Here is a 21052-nt window from a genome sequence, read left to right as displayed (position 1 = left end):
CTCATTTAAAAAAAAACTAATCTAAAATTAGATTATCTAATGCTTCTGAGTTACTCTTCCTCCAATTAAACACCCCCACTGTCAACATGAGATCAGAAACGAGGCTGACCAACACAAAAAAACAAACCCTGCAGGGCTTCATCCACAGATATCAATCCATCAGATGAGCAAATCAACTCATAGCGCACTTGCTGCCAAAATAGAACGAGCATATGGATGCACAGGGGAGCTTCATCCATCACTCCTACATTATCTCACCATCCTATACCCCGTTTTGCCACAAGCGCACCAATATAGAGCCATCAGTCAGCAGTATCGTTGGCAGGCTGGCTTTCCCTAATCATAAGACTCTAAGAAGCTAATGAAGTTAATTATTCACATGATGGATCTTATAATATTCCATCTCTTCCATTACACTGACAGTTTCTCCCAGCCACATGTAGCAGTCAGACAGACGATCAATAAGCAGCATTTATTGGAAGCATGTGAGGCACGTGAGATCATGTGATCACCGATATTGATTTGAATGGAACCACTCGAACATGAACTCATAAAAGCATCAGGTCAAGCTATTTTTACATTGTGGTTTGCATATTCACACGAATATCGACTACTTCTGAGAATTAATCGAATCGCCATGTGCTTAATTATTGATTTATATGCACAAAACGCTAAAATAAAATCAAACAGGACACAGCAGACAGTCCGTTATCCTCCTTTTATTTATTTATATATATATAATATATATATATAATTGTTTTTTTTTATTAATTTTTTTCTCTCCAACATTTTCAATGCTAAAAGAACACATACAAGGGTATGGTGCATTAGTATTTGCATATGTTATATTTCTCATTATCAAAACAGATTGAAAGAGATGAACTTCACAGAAAAACAGACATTCAAATGGAAAGATAACGAATGCTATTAAAGGCATCAGATCTGAAATGTCACACAGATTAGTTCCAATTCCCTTCAAAACATTCCCAATTTCAAACACAATGACATCATCTATGCACAGAAATATTTACCCTGTAAAAATTCAACAGTTTGAATGTGCCAAGTACCTATGCATCAGCAATGTACGATGCTATATTAAGCCGCATGACCCATTTAACAACAACAACAACTTTGATAAATACTGCATTGTTGTATTGGCGGCATGAAACAAAGCCAAGCGTCAACCACTTCTCGACTCAAAAACTCTCACGGAATCGCAAGAGAGGGTCTGCGCTGTCAGAGCTGATAACATCGAACGGTTCTCCAGAGATTTTGCCAGTGGCCCATATTGAAAAGTCCAAAAGCCAACAGGAAGCTTCCCTCTCCCAACAAATCCCCAAGTCTGATAAACCCCTTTGTGCTATGCTCGTGTAAACTGCGACGTATTTGTCAAATAACACAGAGGAACAATCTCAAAAATGACTGTGGTGATGAGACGGACGCTTATGCCCTAAAATCTACATCTAAACAACATTAGCTCCATTTTAATGGCAACATCTATTTGAATTTACGATTATAACATTTATGGGCCTGTACGATTAACACGGTTAAAACGACATGCTCTAGTAGTCTCCACCTTGGGATTTTACGACAAATGATGAGAATATATCCAACGTTGCAGGCTATTGGTCCTCATGAAGAATTGGTCTACTTAGAGTCAAGACTGTTAAAACCATTTTAGACGCACCCCAGTGGACCTCTTTTGCCGCAACAGTCGTGCGTCTCATAGATTTCAGGCTGAGTGCTTTCAATTACTAGAATGCCATTGAATAAAACCTCTCATTATCTGTTACGAATTATATCAATCGTGTTCAACAAGGGAAATTAGACAAAGCTGGAGAATAAAGCCATCACTACAGCAGCCGTGAGGCTTCTGCTGCTAAGGGGAATGTAACAGGACAGTGAAATAAATTCACATTAAGAGAGGAATTGGAACACAAGCACGAGATGCGCCCTGGGAAAAGGACGTTCCCCTTAAGCCTGTGTTCCAACTCAATGTGCCCCAAAGCTGCGGAGTCTATAAGTGCTCTTGAATATAGAGTCATCGATCCTCGTTGGCCTCAATGGAGCTCACTTCAGCCCAAACCACCTGGGTAACTATTCTCCACCTTCACATGATACACAACTCAAGCGCAAGACTCTGGAGACGAGGTCGGTTCCATTCTTGCACTTATTTTCCCGGTAACAAAGCATTCTGGGCCATTGGTCAGAACACTGGGTATGAGTGACATGGCTATTTGTCTTGAAATAAATTGAATTTCGCTTGGTAATTCAAGTAAGCTACTCTGTGCCATAAGACTTTTATATGTAAGGGAAGAATTGTGCATTATTTCTTTTATTTCTTTTCAGATATAGTGCTTTGAGTTTATGTAAACGATCACGATCAAAGTTACGAAACATCTGTGCGCAATATTTCATGTGATTAGGAATGCATCTAATTAAGTCTCTTTCTGTCATTAATTTATTGCTTATATTTTAAATGTAAATCTTTTAGTTTTTACTACATTCAATAATATTAAAGACTGACAAACATTTCTCTGTCTACAGCATGACACTAGCTCATATCCTCATCACGTCTGATTTTAAAAGTGATTGAGGATCATAAAAGCACATATGACCATAAAGTCAAAGAATTCAAGCTCAAAAGTAAAAATGTTTTCAGATTCATCCTTTATCCCAGATTCTGTAAAAACCTTCCTCCTTTAATGCATGCTGCTTCTGAAAGTACTCCATATGTAACCGAGTGAGTGTGTGTGTGTTTAGCCTTGCAGGGATTGGCAGTGGTGATGTGTTATGTTCCCTGCTGTTGGCCTTCATGATATCTATTCGGTGATCTCCAGAATAAGATCATCTCCTTCCAGAGTGCTGTCGGCGGTCACATAGATCTTGGCCACGGTGCCGGAGAGCGGCGAGTTCACCACTGTCTCCATCTTCATGGCGCTGAGGACGCAGAGCGGTTGTCCTTTCTCCACCTGCTGGCCCTGCTTCACTTTCACCTCCACCACCTTACCAGGCATGGGAGCGCCAATCTGTCCACGAACGTCCTTCAGGGCTTTAGGGTGGAAATGCATCTCCTACAAAAACAAGAAATTTGATTTAGGTCGGTATGGACGTTGGTTTCGCTTACACGTTGCACTGTAAACAATGTTACACAAACTATTCTCAGGAAACACATCCAGGCTGAATAATACATGATAATTTGACAGTTTCTGTTTTTTTATGGTTTATAAAGACACACATCTATTTTTAACTGTGTTATATTTAAATTACATTTTATTTTCAATTTGTGTGTGCTGCACAGATGCGAGCTACACACATAACATCTATCTGCATGAGAATGTTTATTAGACGTGGAAGGGTGTGGTCTTAAAATTAATGATGAAAGGCACAAGATAACAGCAGCAGAGGTCACTCATACCTCATTAAATAAATAACAGACACTTTTGAAAAATACATAATACACAGAGTTGTATTATTGATTGTTTACGTTGCTACTGAAACACCTGGCTTTAGACCAAAATAATTAATTTGTATGGTTTAGGGCCTCTTTTTGTGGCCAATACAGCATCAGTGCTGCTGTGTTTTATGCATAATACCCAACATATCTGTTTATCACTGAGCAGCACCTTAGCAACCACAGACCACAGTTAGCAACATAAACAGTCAATAACACACACACACACACACACACACATATATATATATATATATATATATATATATATATATATATATATATATATATATATATATATACACACACACATATATATATATATATATATATATATATATATATATATATATATATATATATATATATATATATACACATACAATTAAAAATAAATATAAAAATAAATGAAAATGAAAATAAACTATTTGTTAAAGTTCCTAAACAAATAATTATTTTATACATGAAAAAAAAACTACTTTAAAACATAAAAATGCCAGTAGACAGCAGTTACACTAGAATACGCTGTGAAATTTAACACATACATACAGTATGGAGTTACATATGATGGCTACACATTAAATATTTATTAACAAATATCAGTTAGCACATTAACTATGACAGCCTAGAACACTAAAAGAAGCTAAAGAAGCTTAAAATAGAAAAGCATGGGAAAACTAAACTGAATAGAAAACCGAAATAAAACTCCAAAATCTAAACAATAATAACCTATAACTAAAACTAATGGCTGGTTTCATGCGGTAGTAAAATCTGTCCACAAAAATCCCATCTCGACAATAGTGCTGTCGGGACGCTGGATATGGCTCATAAAATCACAACTGTACCAGTTTTATTTACATCATTTACATAATTTACTTCTTGTCACTCCTCTCTCAAGCAGTTGGTACTAAACTTTTCACAAATTTCTCTAAAAGAAAATAGAAAAGACAGAAACGCACCTTCATGGCAACGGTGTCTTTGACCAGGACAGATCTCAGCTGACCATTGAGCTCGAAAAACACCTCTCTCTGACCGGCTTTATTGAGGTCCCCAAGAGCCAGAGCCTTGATATGAAGCGTCTTTCCTCGCTCCAGCTCCACCTGAGACGGAGAACAGAGATATGAGGGAAAGAAGTAAGGAACTTACGGCTGGAATGACACTCGTAATCATAGATGACAGGATGATTTATGGCACAGCAACAGCAAATAAAACTGTGATGCAGCTATTGTTTACTAACTGGAAATGTTTTAAAAAAAGAAATCCTTCCACCTCGAACTCTTCAGCGATCTTGGGTCCATCCAGGAAGAGTCTAGTGTCCAAACAATCCACAGGCCCAAAGGTTCTGGTGAATTCTTTGAACTCCTGGAACACTTTCGGGTACATGGCTGCAGACATCACATCCTCCGGAGTGATTTCATCACCGTGAGCGTCTCGCAGCTGCTTCTCCAAGGCCTGGAAATCCATGGGCGACAGAGAAGCTCCAGGACGTCCTTCCACACGGGGAAGAGACTTCAAAACCTGTGCCACAAATATGTGATGAGAACCTGAGAAAAGAGCAGGTGCCTGAACACACAATAAGCGTATATTTCCTCGCTGTATTTTCAAGCTGCTCGTAAGTGGATGATGTAGAGCGTTCGCAATCCCCCTGAGCCTCACACTGAATCCGAGAATATTTATAACCGATCATTACCAGGAGCAGGATTAATCTCCCCCTGTTGCTTCATTTAAATGAATTTAAGAGGCTGAAGAATCAAGTGCGAGAAGCAAAGAATTAAACTCGAAATGACGAAATGTAAATTCAGATTTGGCAAAACAAAGAAAGACTGCAGACCTAAATAAAACTCTTTTTATGCAAAACAAATAACGACGAACAATATTAATGTTACAAAACAGATGGGGGAAAGAAATAAGGCCACGTTGCTCAAATATGTTTGTTATCTAAATTACATGCAAAGCAGATGGCCTACTAATTCTGAAAAAGAGACATTGTAAATAAATTAGCTGCACACTTGCATGCGCAGAAAAGCTTTAACGCAGGCATTGTTCATTTCTGATGTGAGACACATTTGTCAGGGAAACGGCTAATCTTGCACAGGAATGGCTGCTGGGTAATTGGGGCGTTCAAGACAAAAGGAATGACATGGTTTTGCCTTGCGTATCTCTGACAAGCACAACACAGCGTTAATGCACTCTAGAGACTGTAGGGAAACCCTCTCAAGACAGACTTCACTGCGATCAACCCAATCTTCTCAGCGAGAAGGCTGAAGCTTATTTTGCTCACCGCAGAGATATTCAATAACTTGTATTCATGCAATACTGTACCAGAAAGGTTCTTTCTGATCTCAGCTCAAGCTAAGCAGAGACTTAAACTCAAGTTCAACTTTAGTTATTTAAATAATCGATTCTAAATCCCTACTCTGACCCTTTCATCTTCAAGCCAACCTCTGGCCCCCTACAAGACATTAATTCCACATAACCCTGGGGCAGTATTACAGAAACTTCTTATCTTAATTTCTGACTAAAGATTTAGAAAAGTTCTATTTCCAAAGTGAAATCACCACGGTTGTTAAACAGATATGCTTCTGAGTTAAGGGCCAGTAACGCTAGACTTTGAACATGCAAACTTTCTTCTGACACTGCAACAGATGAGATTTTACATCATGCTCTGCAGCACCAGAAATTGATTAAACATTTAACACATAATAATAAAGGCAATATATAAAAATATACAATCTACCTCACTTTCGTGTGAAGTCTGTGATTTGTGATTAAGTTACATCTTGGTCCAACGTCTTCATGTGATACCAGGTTTATTAAAATGAACCTGGTATTTAAAAATAGCTATAACATAAAAACGTATGGACACAATACATCCTTTGTACCAAATGATTAATTTAAATTTGAGTACAGTTAAGGCCACCTAATATAAAGTGGGATTTTTCTTAGTAGGTTGATATACAAAAAAAAACTAAAACTGAATTATTATTAAAAATTAATAAAAATAACAAAAACACTAAACAAAATAACAAACCTTCTAAAATGACAATGCAAAACACAACAAATAAAAACTAATTCAAGCTATTCGTAAAAACTACAGTATTATTTCAGTGCAATTCAATAACACACATTAGTTCATAAAACCTGAACTTCTTTGCATAATCCTGTGTTTTGATCAGGCATTTGTACGAATTGAATTCATTACAAACGAAAAGTGATCGTCCTTTTAGGATGTTTTTAACAGCACCAACCTTTAGTTCTACCGTTGACTCTTAACATTAACCACTTAAGTAAAAATTCTAATCAAAACAACATTGGACCCCATTGATTTCCACTGTATAGACAAAAATGGTTGTGCATGCAGTGCAAGTAAATCATAACCAGAAATATTTTTGGGTGAATATTCCTTTTAAGAACATAATTGTCCCCACTATTATATCCTGTGCAACATGTACTAAGATATCGTGTGACACAAGCTGGATTTCAGCAGTTTATGCGAGAAAAAAGCGCTGTGCAGGACGTACCTTTGATCTGAAGGGCTCCGGGAAGCCTCCATGGGGGATGCCGATGTGTCCTTGCAGGAACTCCACCACGGAAAGGGGGAAAGACAACTCATCTGCTCTCTCCTCCACCTCTGCTCGAGTCAGAGAATTCTGCACCATGAACTGCGCCAGATCGCCCACAATCTTAGAGGAGGGTGTCACCTGAAGGAAGGGGAAGAGAGGAGAAGGACAGATAAGCGAGAAAGAAAAGACATGCTTGCTTAGGCCTCCATCACTAAATCTCAGCTCTCTGCCAGGCTTATCCACCCTCAGGCCGTCCGGCCAATCTGAACTAGGAATAAGAGAGGGAACAGAGTGCAGTGGCAAACAGAAACACGGCTTAGGAAGAAGATAACATTCGTTGTGAGGACAAAAGGGAAAAAGAATGGGAGAAAGAGAGGCGCTAATGAAACCCGGTGCTAATGTGTTGTATGTTAAGCAGCGCGCAGCTCGTTCTCCGATATTGACAATATTAACAGCGAGGGGACTGCGAGAACAGAAAGCTGACTATCTTCGATCATTTAATTAAGCCCAGGGAAATGAAAAGCAGCAAGGCGAGACCAAACGCTCACAGACGCCTTTGATTGGAGGAGATCAGTCAGAGACTCTCTGAAACACAACAGATAAGCTTTGCTTAAAGCTCTTCCCAGTTGATCTGTCTCTGGGCCATGGGAGACGGGGACAGGATTATTTATTTGCTCCTTCTTTCTGCCCCTCTTTTTTGCCAAGTTATTTTTATTCAATTTCATCTGGAGATTGAGACGGTTGCAACGGCATAAGAGGGATGAGGAGGTGGAAGGAGAAAAGAGAGAGAGGAGAGCAGGCAATTAAATCTGCGATTCAGAGAGGAGCTCTCGGGTCCACGGTGCTCATGATCTTGTGAGCGTGAGCGGATTTCAAGAGTGAGGGTGAGACCCTTCTGAGCGCAGGGGGTGATAATTAAGCCCTATTTAACCAGGGAGAATGTTGCATATGAGCGATTTAAACGCCAGCGCTCGTGGTGGTCACGTGATGCGATTACAGCGTACGAACAATTTAAAACGCTCCATTCATTGACGGAAAAAACAGCACTTCTGCATGAGTCTAAAGCATAACGCATATTTGCTAATCTCAAATGACTGGCTTTCAATTTTGAATGCAATGAAGGGGTGAAATCTGATTTAAATCTTTGAAAAGATTGGTTATGGACTGGAAATCTTTAAGAAATGATCTGGATTTCACATTATACAGGAAGTAGAGAATATGAAATTGGATTTTAAGTCAACAGAGCCACTGCTTAACCACTTATTTCTACTATCCAGTATATGGCTGAATACGCACATCGTATTTATGATCAAAACATATCCCAAAGCAGTTAATATTCCTATTCCATTTTATGAATATAACTTTGATTTGAATGCAAATTACTGCGTGACTTAACCTTCTAATGTTGATTAAAATAGCAGTAGTTTGCATTAAATCCTTTTGGGAAGTTGACATGGCATGACATGATACTAGACTGACATCAGCCTAAAACCAATAGGAAAATTATTTTATAAGTATCATACAAGTAGCTTTTATGAGAAGACTACATAAAATAGTTTTACTATAATATTTATTGGTATAAAACAAAGCATACTATATGTCTAAAAGGACATTGGGTGTTGAATAGGTGCTATACAAAAAGGTATAACATTTTTTATTTTTTTGTCACACCAAAGGAACATTTAAAATAAAAAAGGATTAAAAGGGGATCAGATTGAAGAATAACTGTCAAATATAAAAATATATATTTTATCACAAATATATCACAAAAATAAATTTCTTTCACGGTCATTTCAACTATCTTGAAACTACCACTCAGAAATATAACTGAAATGTTATATTTATCTTTAGTATCCTAGATACTAAAGGCTTGAGTGGATTTTATGCTGATAATTATATCTTATGATAGATTTCTCAGATGACTGACAATTTTTAAAAAGCTATAAAGCTGTCTCTTCAGAGATGGCTTTTATTATTTGAAAAGCTAGAATGTTTTGAAGTGATTACTTGCCAGGACATGAAATTTCAGGGAAAAAAAATGAAAGGAGAATTCAGAATCTATTCCAGTACTATTCCAAATGATAGGAAAACAACTGCCCAATCCTCTGGCACAAACATCTATTTTTTATGTCTAAGGGAGTAGCAGAACATTTTTAAAAACCAAACTGTCCAACAAAGTCTTTAAATAAATGATGAACCAGACAAGAACAAGTCTAGTTAGAACGGAATATTTAGTGTGAGGTACAAATTGATGTTTGCACATTGTATCTGACCAAAATAACTAAAATTATAACACAATACTTTTGAGGAAGCAAGCTGGGAAATGGATATACGTGACAATATAAGGAATGACTCAGAAAACGTGAGCATTTGACAACATCACGACTCAAGCGTCTTCAAGCGTGTGAAACATAACATCTGAGGAAAAGACGTGTCGACCTAATTAGCTAAAAGGTGTGATGTCTTTGGTTCCATATAAAGAAAAGAGGAATGTAAATGCCTGTGATTTCAGAGAGACTGAAAATCTGGATTAATAGAAGCAGTAACAGACTCGAAGAGTTAAATGGGTTTATCATAACACTTCGCACATTAATACACCGTGTACTACGGCATTAATATTTTCTATTCGAGTAATCATGTCTAAAACCTTAAGTATTATGACATTTCATAAGAAATGAGCTGACCTGATTTTCCTTCTGACAATCACTGAATAGTGTAAAAATGACAGCAAGCTTTTCAGTATCCTTGGCATTAAAGAATTCTATGCAAAACCGGCTCAGAAAAGGATTACTACACAGCACATTTTGATTTAAAGTAAAAAAGGCCAAAAGTTATCTGTTTGAGCTGTAAAATACGTACCCTCATTATAAAATATTCAGACGATATAAGCACAATGTATTTGCAATGCTTCATGGGAGTCAGTATTTGTCACTTTTTTTTTTTTTTTTTTGCTGTAATCTCCTATTAATCAATTCAGATTTATGGGTATAGTTTGTCACAAATGGGACAACTTGACTATTGAGTGAATCCCTATTCACCAGAGCTCCAGTCAACAAAGCCTGTCACAAAATAACTAAAAATAGGTTTGAATATGTAAATAAAGAAAAATGATTTCCCAAGACAGAGGGGTAATTGCTCACTTTGATGAGGTCACCGAGCAGCTTGTTGGCTTCTGTGTAGGCTTTCTTCACCTCCTTAAACTTGTTCCCCAGCCCCATACTGTGTGCTTGAAAGTGGAGATTGGTGTACTGGCCACCTGGGATCTCGTTCTCGTAGACGTCAGCATTCCCAGACTTCATGGTGGCAGTGCAGTCAAACGGAGCGTAAAGGCCTCGGGTTACCTCCCAATACTCACTGTAGTCAAAGACCTTCTCGAGAGAGATGCCTGAGATGTGGCGACGAGATAGAAAGAGAAAAGAAAGACAGGAGGAGAGATCATTAGTCTACCAAGAGGAATAAGCAATTGGAGAACAAGTAGCACAACAAATGACTATCTGACATTAATATTTAATCAAAAATAATGAAAGTCCTCGTCTCTTTAACAGACTGCACCAGCTAATCAGGCATTCTTCCAAAGCTTTTAATCAGTCATGGAAAGCTCAGCACACAGGGGCCTGTATGTGGTAGAAGCAGGGAATTGGTGGCGGAGCATAGATTGCTTCCTGCCACTCACGGCTTCATCATTTACCAGCAGCAGTCAGTCAATTAATCAATCAATGAGGCGCGCCACTTGCAACAGAGTTTACATGCTCATTTGGCTCCCTCATCTTCACTAATTGCCCATCGCTGTGATCACAATAGTTTTCCAGAGCAAAAGATAACACACTCTTAACATGTGTGTGCTAAACCGGAGAAAAACTGCGGAAAATCACAATAACGCTTTAATATAACTAGCTCGCATGCATTTTTCTTCTCCTACTCGCTGCCACCCTGACTACAGGCTATTAGGCGCTATTGATGTTACGGTGTAAAAAGTGGTGTGTCCGGCTGCCCTCGTGCAGACCAATCTATCAGGACAAGTCAGTCAGCTCAGGCATTGATCTCTGGCCACACGGCCTTTATCGTGATGAACTGGCTTGAAGAGAAGAACAGAGAAAGAGAGCTACTTTAGGAGGCGGAGGGACCTGAGCGAGACAACGAGAGATTGATAGAGTGAGCGAGAAAGGCAGATTAAAAAAAATGACAAGGTGAGAGAGAAAGTTGAAGGAGAATCGAGAAGATGACAGGATGTTATATCTATCCATCTGTCCATCTGTCCATATGTCCATTTAGATGGACTGATAAGCTGACTAACAGACAGACCTGGCATCTCTCATTTCACGACAAGTCCTCACTCACATCTTGATTTTTGTTTATGTAGGGAGACTTTTAACTTTTTTTTTCTTTGCTTTAATTCTGTACTAATTAAATACTGAAACAACAGATTATATTTTAACTGTCAGAATGACAACATTTCTGTATTATCTTGTGTTTTACAAATTCATCATGACAGATATAAATGGATAGATAAACGGATAGATGGCTAAACAGATGGCTATTATTCAATAACTGGTAGAACTTGATTTGCAACAAAATAGCTGTTGGAGTTTGAGCATATTTGCACATTTTAACAATATTTTAAAATGTGCCACATAAAAGTGACTTTGCAGGATATCATAACACTCAGCGGGTCTTGTTTTTTGCCAGCTGAGCATGAGAATCAACACATACTGCAACATGATACTTCTTGCTGTGTAAAGGTGGCTATATAGTTAAATAGAGGCATGACAGAAACAGAGGTAAGGAACTCAGTGTGCAAATATCATAATGACATTGGTTATATTTTAACATTACATCAATGCAAGTCAACGGACAGATTTTAATCTTAAATTTAGTTTGATTTTTGGTCCGTTCTTAGATCGGGTTCAGGAGGAGGAGAGAACAAATGGAATGTTTGGGGAATATCAATACAGCGCTGCCTTGCGAGTACTGTAATAAGTATTGAGCGCTTGTCAGCGCTGTCTCTTTCTCTTCCCATCAACACATACGGCAGCTTGTTTTAAAAAGCTGTAAACAGGTGATTAATACTGGATGTTGCATATGGCAACAAAACAGCTAACCGAGAGACAGAGTCTGCAATAACACTGCCACAAGAATCCTGACAGCCTCCAAACAATTCAATTACCTAGGCAACACCTCCAGGAGCGAAAACCAAAGAAACTCGGGGCAGTGAGAGTGAAGGGGGACGGCTGAATCTTGTGGGAATAAAACAAACTGAATCAACAAAAGCGTGAACACCTCCTCATCATGTGAGCTCTCTGATGCGTCTCGTGCTGCCAAAGTCATACACCCACGCCATGTGGAGCTCCAGAGGAGGGGGCTGAAGCTGTACATAAAGAATGGACTTTCATAGAAACGAGCAGGGCTTTCTGGTTTGTGAGCGCCACAGCTCACGTCTCTTTGCTTTATTAATGTGATGTTTGGTGGCTTAATTAGAAAGTCTAAGATGCAAATTATATTAGCTTACACAGCCTGTATATTAATAACAGCGTAACTGAGAGCTACTGTAAAGGCTAGTTCACATTGTCCAAGCAAATAAAATGAGTGTTTATACCGCTTCTCTAACTCGATTTGCATTAGAATACAAGGTGGTTGATGGCCAATATAAAGCCATTATATACACTATTTGTTTATTTAATACAAGGATTGACTATAAAATAAAATTACTGCCTTCAATATGCCAATAAATAGTCCTGGCTCTCTCTCTCTCTATATATATATATATATATACCTTTTTAAGAATAAAAAAAAATAAACTTTATATTAAAAAAACTGTGATGTTGTTGGTTCCTATTGATTTGCATAGCGTTTTTGTTTTTTCATACTATAGACCAGCAACAGAAGGTGATATAAAATTTAAATATACAATAAATAAAGATTCTTATATTATTAATCGTGAAGGAAAATTATGTAAAATAAGAAGTCTTGTTTTCTTTGAAGCTGATAAAAAAAAAAAACAAGAACAAATATCTGGTAGTTAGCACAGAAAACCTGATTAAACAGGAAAAAAACAGGAGGGTTTTCATACCCCTGACAGATATTTGTTTTTGTTTCAAGTGTTTCACGCTGCATACAATGAGTAAATTTAGGAGATTCTGCTTTTGAGTTAAGAACTTTTTAAGGCCAATTGTGGAAGGTCTTATGAAAACCCTAAGAATTCGGCTAAATTGCACATGCTCTTTTACCTTATTAGTAAAAAAATCTTTTACCTCTGCCGCTATCTAACAATTAAAAAATCTAAAAAGTTACTCTTTAAAAAAAAAAAAAAGAATAACGCTGTTAAATATCTTTGCAAAATCTTTAAATGAACAGCAGTTTTATTATATTGAACATTATAATGTCCAAAATTTATTTGTAGAATTAAAACTATTGATTCTGGCTATTTTTTCTTTTAAATTAGAAAAACTTGTGACAGATTTTCAATACAGACCATAACATAAAAATAATTATTTGCTTATCAGTATCAACTATCAACCGGCAATGTAATAATCCCTAGAAACAATATCCACAAATCAATCAGAGCTGTGTTGATATTCAGTACATCAGCGTTTTTGCTTGAGTGTTAATTATACAGTCAACGGGATTTCAGAAATGTGGCAGTATGAAGCAGATCTTCATGCCACTGGTCTCTACAGCGGCAGGTGATGCACCGACCCATTGCTGGACAGATGGTCTCCCACACTGACCGCGCTCAAAGTCTCTGGCCACAAACACACACACACACCCTACCGCGAGGAGACCCACCGGGGCACGAGACTCATCAGTGAAGTTTAAGCACCAGCAGCCACAGTAATGTCACAATTAAGAAAAGGTCAAGAGGTCAGACTCCAACATCCAAATGATGTCTGTCCGCTCTGACCCTTCTCTCTACTCTTTTCATTCGGCCCAACATCATTTTATTTCTCTTCTCCTTCTTTCCAGAACTGACTGGCTTTGCTGTGTTATCGTTTTTTCCATTTCTTTCATTATCACTCCTGCCTTGCTTTGTTTGCTTTTCTTCTTCTTTTAGCTGACTTCCCATGACCTCATTCGCCCCCGGATTATGAAGAAGGGGAAAGAAATATTAAGCGAACGAAATTGTGGGAGCATTTGCATAAAATGAGGCATAGCAGTTGAAAAATAGTTGTAAAACAGGTGTGCTGAATATTAAATACCACAAAGAGTATTTTGGGTTGCGGTGAGAGCTTCATGACTGCAAAAGGATGAGGAGTAATTGTTCATGAAAATAGCTTTTATGATAGAAGAAGGATGTTTACATCATGTTCCCTTTAACATATGACCTGGAAAATGAGCGATGGGCTGTATCATGGAAACTCAGGCAAACTCAAATAAATGAGGAACTGTTATATGCACAGAAAACAAAACAAGCAATTAATAACATCCTAACCAGCATGACACAAAGCTGGCAGCAGCAAACAGTTTTTCTGTCCTCACTTAAAGCAGAACCGTTAGGAACCAGTCAATCAGAGTAATCAAGAAATCGTTAATGTTTAATATACTCTAGTTCTCTCTCTCGCTCTCTCCATCTTTATATCTATCTCTCAACCATCTATCTTTCTACCCATCTTTCCATCTGTTCATCTAACTACCTACCCATCTATATGTTTGGCAGTCTACCATTCATGTGCAAATCCATCCATCCTTCTATTTATCTTTCCATTAGCCTATACAGAGCCACATTCATTATCTATCCATCTTATCTATTCTTACACCCGTCTGTCTACCCTTCTATTTATCTAGTGATCCATCTTCCTATCCACCTGTCTAACTATCTTTCCATCTACCTACCTACCTATCGGTCCATCATCTTTCCATCTGTATAAACATAACCACATACATGTATCTATCCAACTATCTTTTTGTCTGTCTATACTCTATACTTATCTATTTATCAACATGTTCACCCATCCATATGTCCATCTATCAGTGCATTTAAACATAACTTCATATTTACATATGCATAATAATATGATATAGTGTATATCAGTTTGACTGCCCTCACCAGTATTGAGTTTGGTGCCTTTGGCACATGCCACAATGGCGCCCATGCTAGGCTGGGACGTCATTCCTGCCATGGAGTCAACCGCCACATCCACAATGTCTGCTCCAGCCTCTGCACACGCCAGCATGGCAGCCACTCCAGCCCCTGCGGTGTCGTGAGTGTGCACATGGATCGGCACGTCTGGGAAACGGTCCCTCAACGCGCTCACCAGCAAATTCCCAGAGTCAGGCTTTAGGAGACCCGCCATGTCCTGCAGGGAGGAGAGACAGACGGAGAAAGTAAAGGAAAGCGAGAGAAGTGCACCAGAAACAAACAGAGACAGTGATGCAGTGGTTTTTCATGTGTGGGTGGAGGCAGAGTGGGAACAGCAGTCGAGATGAAAGAGTGAGCAAGAGTTGAGGTTAACAAAACAGACAAATGGATAAAAAAAACCCACACAAAAATAAACAAACAACCACCTTGATACAGAGGATGTGCGTTCCAGCCTTGACCAGCTCATCTGCTAGTTTGAGATAGTAGTCTAAAGAATATTTCTGCCTTGTGGGATCGGAAACATCGCCAGTGTAAGAGATGGCCGCCTCCACCACTCCTCCTGCTGCACCTGCTGCCTCCATCCCCAGGAGCATGTTTGGAAGATAGTTCAACGAGTCAAACACACGGAAGATGTCCATACCGTTTTCTTTAGCCACCTCACAGAACCTAAACAAAAACAGGAAATGATTCAGTGAGTAATGATGTATAAAAAGAGCGGTTTGGTTTGGTGTTGTTATTGTTAACTTAAGCTAAAAATGTAAAACCCTCTTTTTGGCAGCTGAAATAAAGCAAATATATAATAATAATAGTAATAATAATAATAATAATATTACAATACATAAATCTATATAATAAGATGAAAACTTTAATGTAGATAAGAAATGTTGCCTTGGGAACTGATTGAAATTTTAAAAAAAGGTTTAAAAAGGTAACAATTTTACTAAACAAATAAAATAAACTGAAATCAAAATGTATTTCTAAAAACATCCAAAAGAGCACATTAAATTTCTAAAAATAAAACACTACCTGGAAATCTAAAATAACTCATTTAAAATATTAATTAATACTACAACAGCACATGAATAACAAATAACACTTGTTTACGTAAGGGAGGCTTGGATGACGTACACGTGTGTCGTTCCTGTTTTTTTGTTCTCATACCTGATTTATGCAAGTATTTAGGGCTCATTAAACAAAATGTCAGTTGCTTATGTTGCCTACAGTTTATTGGAGATTTTTGATTTACATATTTTACCATTGAAAATGCTAAATGGAAACTGGTAGCAGCCATTTTATGGTAGGTCTGAAACAAAGCCATTAAACGAGCACAAATGCTCCCAAGCTCCACATTCTAATATGAATTAAAAGCCATCTGAATGGTGCTTGGGGCCAGAGTCAATGGCAGCGAGGAAAACAAATGGAGAAGACTAAAGCTGGTAAAGACAAAGGGGTTTTTTTCTAACAAGTAGTAGAACCGAATGATTTTTCACTTTCGTTAATGTCTGCATTCTTCCACGGAAGTGGGTGGAAAACCATATTAAAATACTCTGTCAGTGTTTTATGTGTCACTATTCAGCAGCAGAATTGTGCCTTTCCTGAATCTATAGTGTAACGGCAAAAGAATGTAGCATTGCAGTCATAGCAAGCAATTCATAAACAAATCTCTAATGAGATTGTTCTTTTTTAATAGTGGCAGAAGAAAAAAATATTCATTACTCTAAGTGGAATATGAATCAGAACATTCAATTTTACGATTCCAGTTCATAAAAAGAACATTTTGAGAAGTTCATTCTGACTGTAAGCAGGACGTGGTTTAAGATACCACATGACTCACTTGAAGACGGCATTGTCAGGGTAGTTGGTGTATCCAACGGCGTTGGCACCTCTCAGAAGCATCTGAAAAGGCACATTTGGCATCAGAGCCCTCAACTCTTGCAGTCTTTTCCAGGGACACTCACATAGAAAACGCATTGCTACATCAAACGTAGCGCCTGGTGAAGAAGAAAGAGAGACAGGACCAAAAAAAATAAGTAAATAAGAGGATCAGTATATACACATAAGTGGAACAGATGTGGAAAACTCTAAGCAGTAGGTAAAGCACCTTCTTACTGGAATCCTTACTTTGATTCCAGTCATCATCTCTACACACATTTAGTGTGCAACAGCCATTCAGCATTTACAAATACTGAACTGCTACTTTATCAAAATAATAATAATAATAGTAAATACAAAACCAGTCGAGTCTTATGTGCTGGCTCTTTTTGAATCAAAGCTCTTAAGTGATTCAAACGCTTGGTGCTAAAAAGTTTTAAATAATATAGTTAATGACTGGTAGTGTTATTTTCACATTTTATAAAAAAATATATTAAATATTGTATATATACACACACACACACACACACACACACACAGACACACACACAGAGTGTAGTCCACCCAAACGTTATGTCAATGATTACTCACCCTCATGTCGTTCAAAACCTGTAAAACCTTTATCTTCAGATAACAAATTAAGATATACTTGACGAAATCCGAGAGCTTTCTGACCCTGCATAGACAGCAATGCAACTGACACATTCAAGGTGCAGAAAGGTAGTAAGGACATCAGTAAAATAATCCATGTGACAACAGTGGTTCAACCTTAAATTTTATGAAGCTATGAGAATACTTTGTGCCCAAACGAAAACTGATTATGATTTCATCAACTTTTTATTTCATCAAAAATATCTTAATTTGTGTTCTGAAGATGAACCAAGGTCCTACAGGTTTGGAGCGATGAATAATTAAATAATTTAAATTTTTGAATAAACTACCCCTTTAATTTAGGTGTCTCCTCTAATATTTATATGCTATTCCAGCGAAAAACAGCTTTTAATGGTTTCATTTATCCATAATTCATATGACAACATGTATCTAAAAATGCATTGTGCATTTTGCCAGTAGTGGTTGCTTACTAAAGCTGTTTTATAAATAGTAAAAGCCAATTATTTGATTTATGGTACCTATCTGGTGTAAACACACTTTGAAAAAATAGCTTTATACTTAATATTAGTGAAATCATCAAACCACTTAACAATGGAAATGTATTTACTTTTTTACAAGCATCAAAAATCCTTAAAAGTACTGAAACAGTCATTAAAAAAATCAAAAGTAGATCCTGGCTTCAATGGTATTAGATCGATCCGTGTTATTCAGCTGGAATGAGACTAGCTGGAGAATATCGGGCTGGGTTTGCTGCTAGAATGCAATAGAGCGGTAAAACAAAAAATACAGAAAGGGTGAAAGAAAGCATGGGAAGGAAAGAAAACAACAGTGTCGAACTAGTACCACACCTCCCCAGTTTTCCACACTGAAGAGGTTGCTGAAGCTGTGAGCCACAAAAGGCGCAATCCGTTTGAGGTCGTGAGTGCGTACACGAGTGGCCAGGAGGGACTGGTGGGCGTCTCTGAACGTAGTGTCCATAAGCAGCAGACCCTGGTGGGCACGTACCGCCTTCGCAAAACCATCTGGACCCTCTCTCAGCAGCACATCCCTGAAACCCACTGGTGGCTCACCTGCAAACACACAAACTGCCAATTAATAATACAGACATTATCACAAACACCATGCTGCGTAGGACTACAAAGGAAATCAGGGCTATTATTCACACGCAGACATAAACGCACAACAACATGCATCTTAATGCGCATACAGTATTACAACAGAAAGAATGAAGTCGTTTTTTTCAAAATACAACGATTGATTTTCGCTCTTGGCACATGTCCAAAGAAAGAAAAAGAAAAAAAAAAAAAAAAAAAGTAAATGAAAATGTGGTGGAGGGGCTCTTTTGTAAACAAATGTCTATTGCGTTCCTCCTGATGTAGATTCGTAATATAGTCAAGGGTAACTTCATGAAACGCTGAGGGGGAAGGATAAATTATGACCACATTCTGAAAGGCGTAAACATGCTCTACTTCATGCCTTCTGCAGTGCATCAATGAAATATCACGGCAACCGAGCGCTAAGGCAGCTTATGCTGAGTTTGTAGTGTAAGAAACTGACAGCGTGTGAATGTAAGATAAGGAAAGTGTGTGTGTTTCTCACCGAGGGGTACTGGTGGGATGACCGGATCGATGGGAGAAGGCTTAGCCTTGACAGGTATCGGAGTAGTCGGGCCGTTCACCATAACATGCCCTGAATGACGAGCAAACGCAATCACACACAAATAGTCCAAACTGCTTCAAATCCACCTCTGCTGGTATAATACACTGAGTGGATGGGTCAAGTGGACTGGAGACTGCACGGCCCACGTTACTTAAAAGGTTTTGGCTTGGCTTGACTTAAACTTTACAAAGGGCTGCCGAGAAAGAGCAGGGGTGGTCAAAAGTACACATTTTTGTTCATATGCACAATACCTTCCAAAATCACTGCATTATACTACGCTCATTTTTAAAAGAAACATCTTAGGCTCTCAGAGGCTGCATTTATTTGATCAAAAATGCAGTGAAAACAATGATATTGAGAAATTTTTTTAAAATGCAATTTATTCTTGTGATGTACAGTAGATGAACCCAAGTACCTCAAAAGTAGTATATTCTATAAATGTTGGTTTCATCTGCTATCTGACCTTATATTCTATTCTATTCTAGGCCTATTAAATAATGTGTGCAGTTGATAGGAGTTCAATAAACGCTCTTGAAAAGTGTTTATTATTTCATGACACCTTGTGCATTATTTAAGGCTACTTGATTTTATTTAATATTTAGCAGACATTACTGGTCAGACGCAGCGTTTCTGACATAAATCGACAACATACTATGTGTTGTTTGATATAAATACCCTCACAAAAGGTATAAATGCCTCTGATAAAAATGGTTATTTTCTGATTAACAGAAAGTAATACCACTCCTGAAATGAATCAAATATGAAATAAGTAAATTCAGTCAAACGTGTGAATCATTTTGGTTACTGAATCAATTGTTCAATAAAAGGTTACCAAGGTAGTGAAGCAGTTTCTGGGCTCGGTTCTGCACTGGTTTGAGGTTGAAAAGATCTTGATTCTCATCGATGAACTGAGTATCTACCGTCCCGTTCAGGAACTGATTATTACTCAGCACGTTCTGGAGGAACGGGATGTTTGTCTGGGGAGAGAAAAGAGAACAGGCAAATACATTTTTAACTAGTTCAGAGGAACTGATGAGTTGAAAGCTGGAGAGTGCCTAGAGTGGGCAGCTCTTGAGAGACGAAGACCAATCCAAGACTGAGCTTTCGCACGGGCTGAGCTTAGGTGCTAATGGTCCTACACAGGGCAGATGGGGCCATTCGGTAGGCAGTTCTAAAATCAATACCATTATCTAAACACTCAATACTCCCTTCCATCACTATCAAACCTGCCTTTGAGTGTGTGCAAATTGGGCTCGGGTCACCGAGGAAAGTGTGCTCACTGTTACAGCATGAAGAAACAACTCAATATACAGAGCTGACATGCAACACATTTCAAGTCCTGTGTTCCTGATATAGTCTGCTACATCCATTTCTGTGGTGCTACGAGCTGAAACCAACGGCTGAACATGAAAGATTTTCCAAAATCCATTAGCCTGACTGTCGATACCGGACTCCAACGGCAGCCGAGAGAAGGGGAGATAATAAAGGTTTAGACGGACATGAAAGAAAGGGTATGAAATCGGAAGAAGGTTGAAGAGATAGTGAGTTGAAAAGGGAGCAGATGTGAGAGACTAACAGAATAAGCAAAGTGTTAATTGAAACTCTATAGTTTTAGCACATGGATTTTGCACCCTTGCCACCTACATACATACACATCGCACATTGATTTTCTACGGAAGGGTTTAGTGGAGACCTTAAGAGAACAAGTGAAGGAGAGTTCGAGAATTGAGGAAGAAAAGAAATACCAAAAGAGAGGCCGAGTCCAAATCTTCTCCCAAGAATTGAGAGTTGGAAAGAGTCGGCTCTAATCCGCCAGCA

General features: G+C 38.2%; 1 protein-coding gene across 1 annotated transcript in view; it reads right to left on the bottom strand.

Moving 5' to 3' along the window:
- Positions 1-699: 699 nt before the first annotated feature.
- pcxa (pyruvate carboxylase a) overlaps positions 700-21052 on the bottom strand; it is a 105485-nt gene continuing 85132 nt past the window's right edge. Inside the window, exons 11-21 of the mRNA XM_043220774.1 lie at positions 20067-20211; positions 19175-19264; positions 18424-18645; positions 16926-17082; positions 15517-15757; positions 15059-15308; positions 10158-10402; positions 6976-7155; positions 4724-4972; positions 4414-4554; positions 700-3074 (exon numbers count right to left, since the gene is read on the bottom strand). Of these exons, the coding sequence (XP_043076709.1) occupies positions 2823-3074; positions 4414-4554; positions 4724-4972; positions 6976-7155; positions 10158-10402; positions 15059-15308; positions 15517-15757; positions 16926-17082; positions 18424-18645; positions 19175-19264; positions 20067-20211 (2172 nt within the window). The 3' untranslated portion in view covers positions 700-2822. The remainder of the gene's footprint in view (positions 3075-4413; positions 4555-4723; positions 4973-6975; positions 7156-10157; positions 10403-15058; positions 15309-15516; positions 15758-16925; positions 17083-18423; positions 18646-19174; positions 19265-20066; positions 20212-21052) is intronic.

The sequence above is a fragment of the Puntigrus tetrazona genome, chromosome 21 (assembly GCF_018831695.1).
Source record: "Puntigrus tetrazona isolate hp1 chromosome 21, ASM1883169v1, whole genome shotgun sequence".
Lineage (NCBI taxonomy): Eukaryota > Metazoa > Chordata > Actinopteri > Cypriniformes > Cyprinidae > Puntigrus > Puntigrus tetrazona.
The sequence above is the reverse complement of the archived record's forward strand: the minus strand, read 5'-3'. Positions and strand labels throughout refer to the sequence as shown.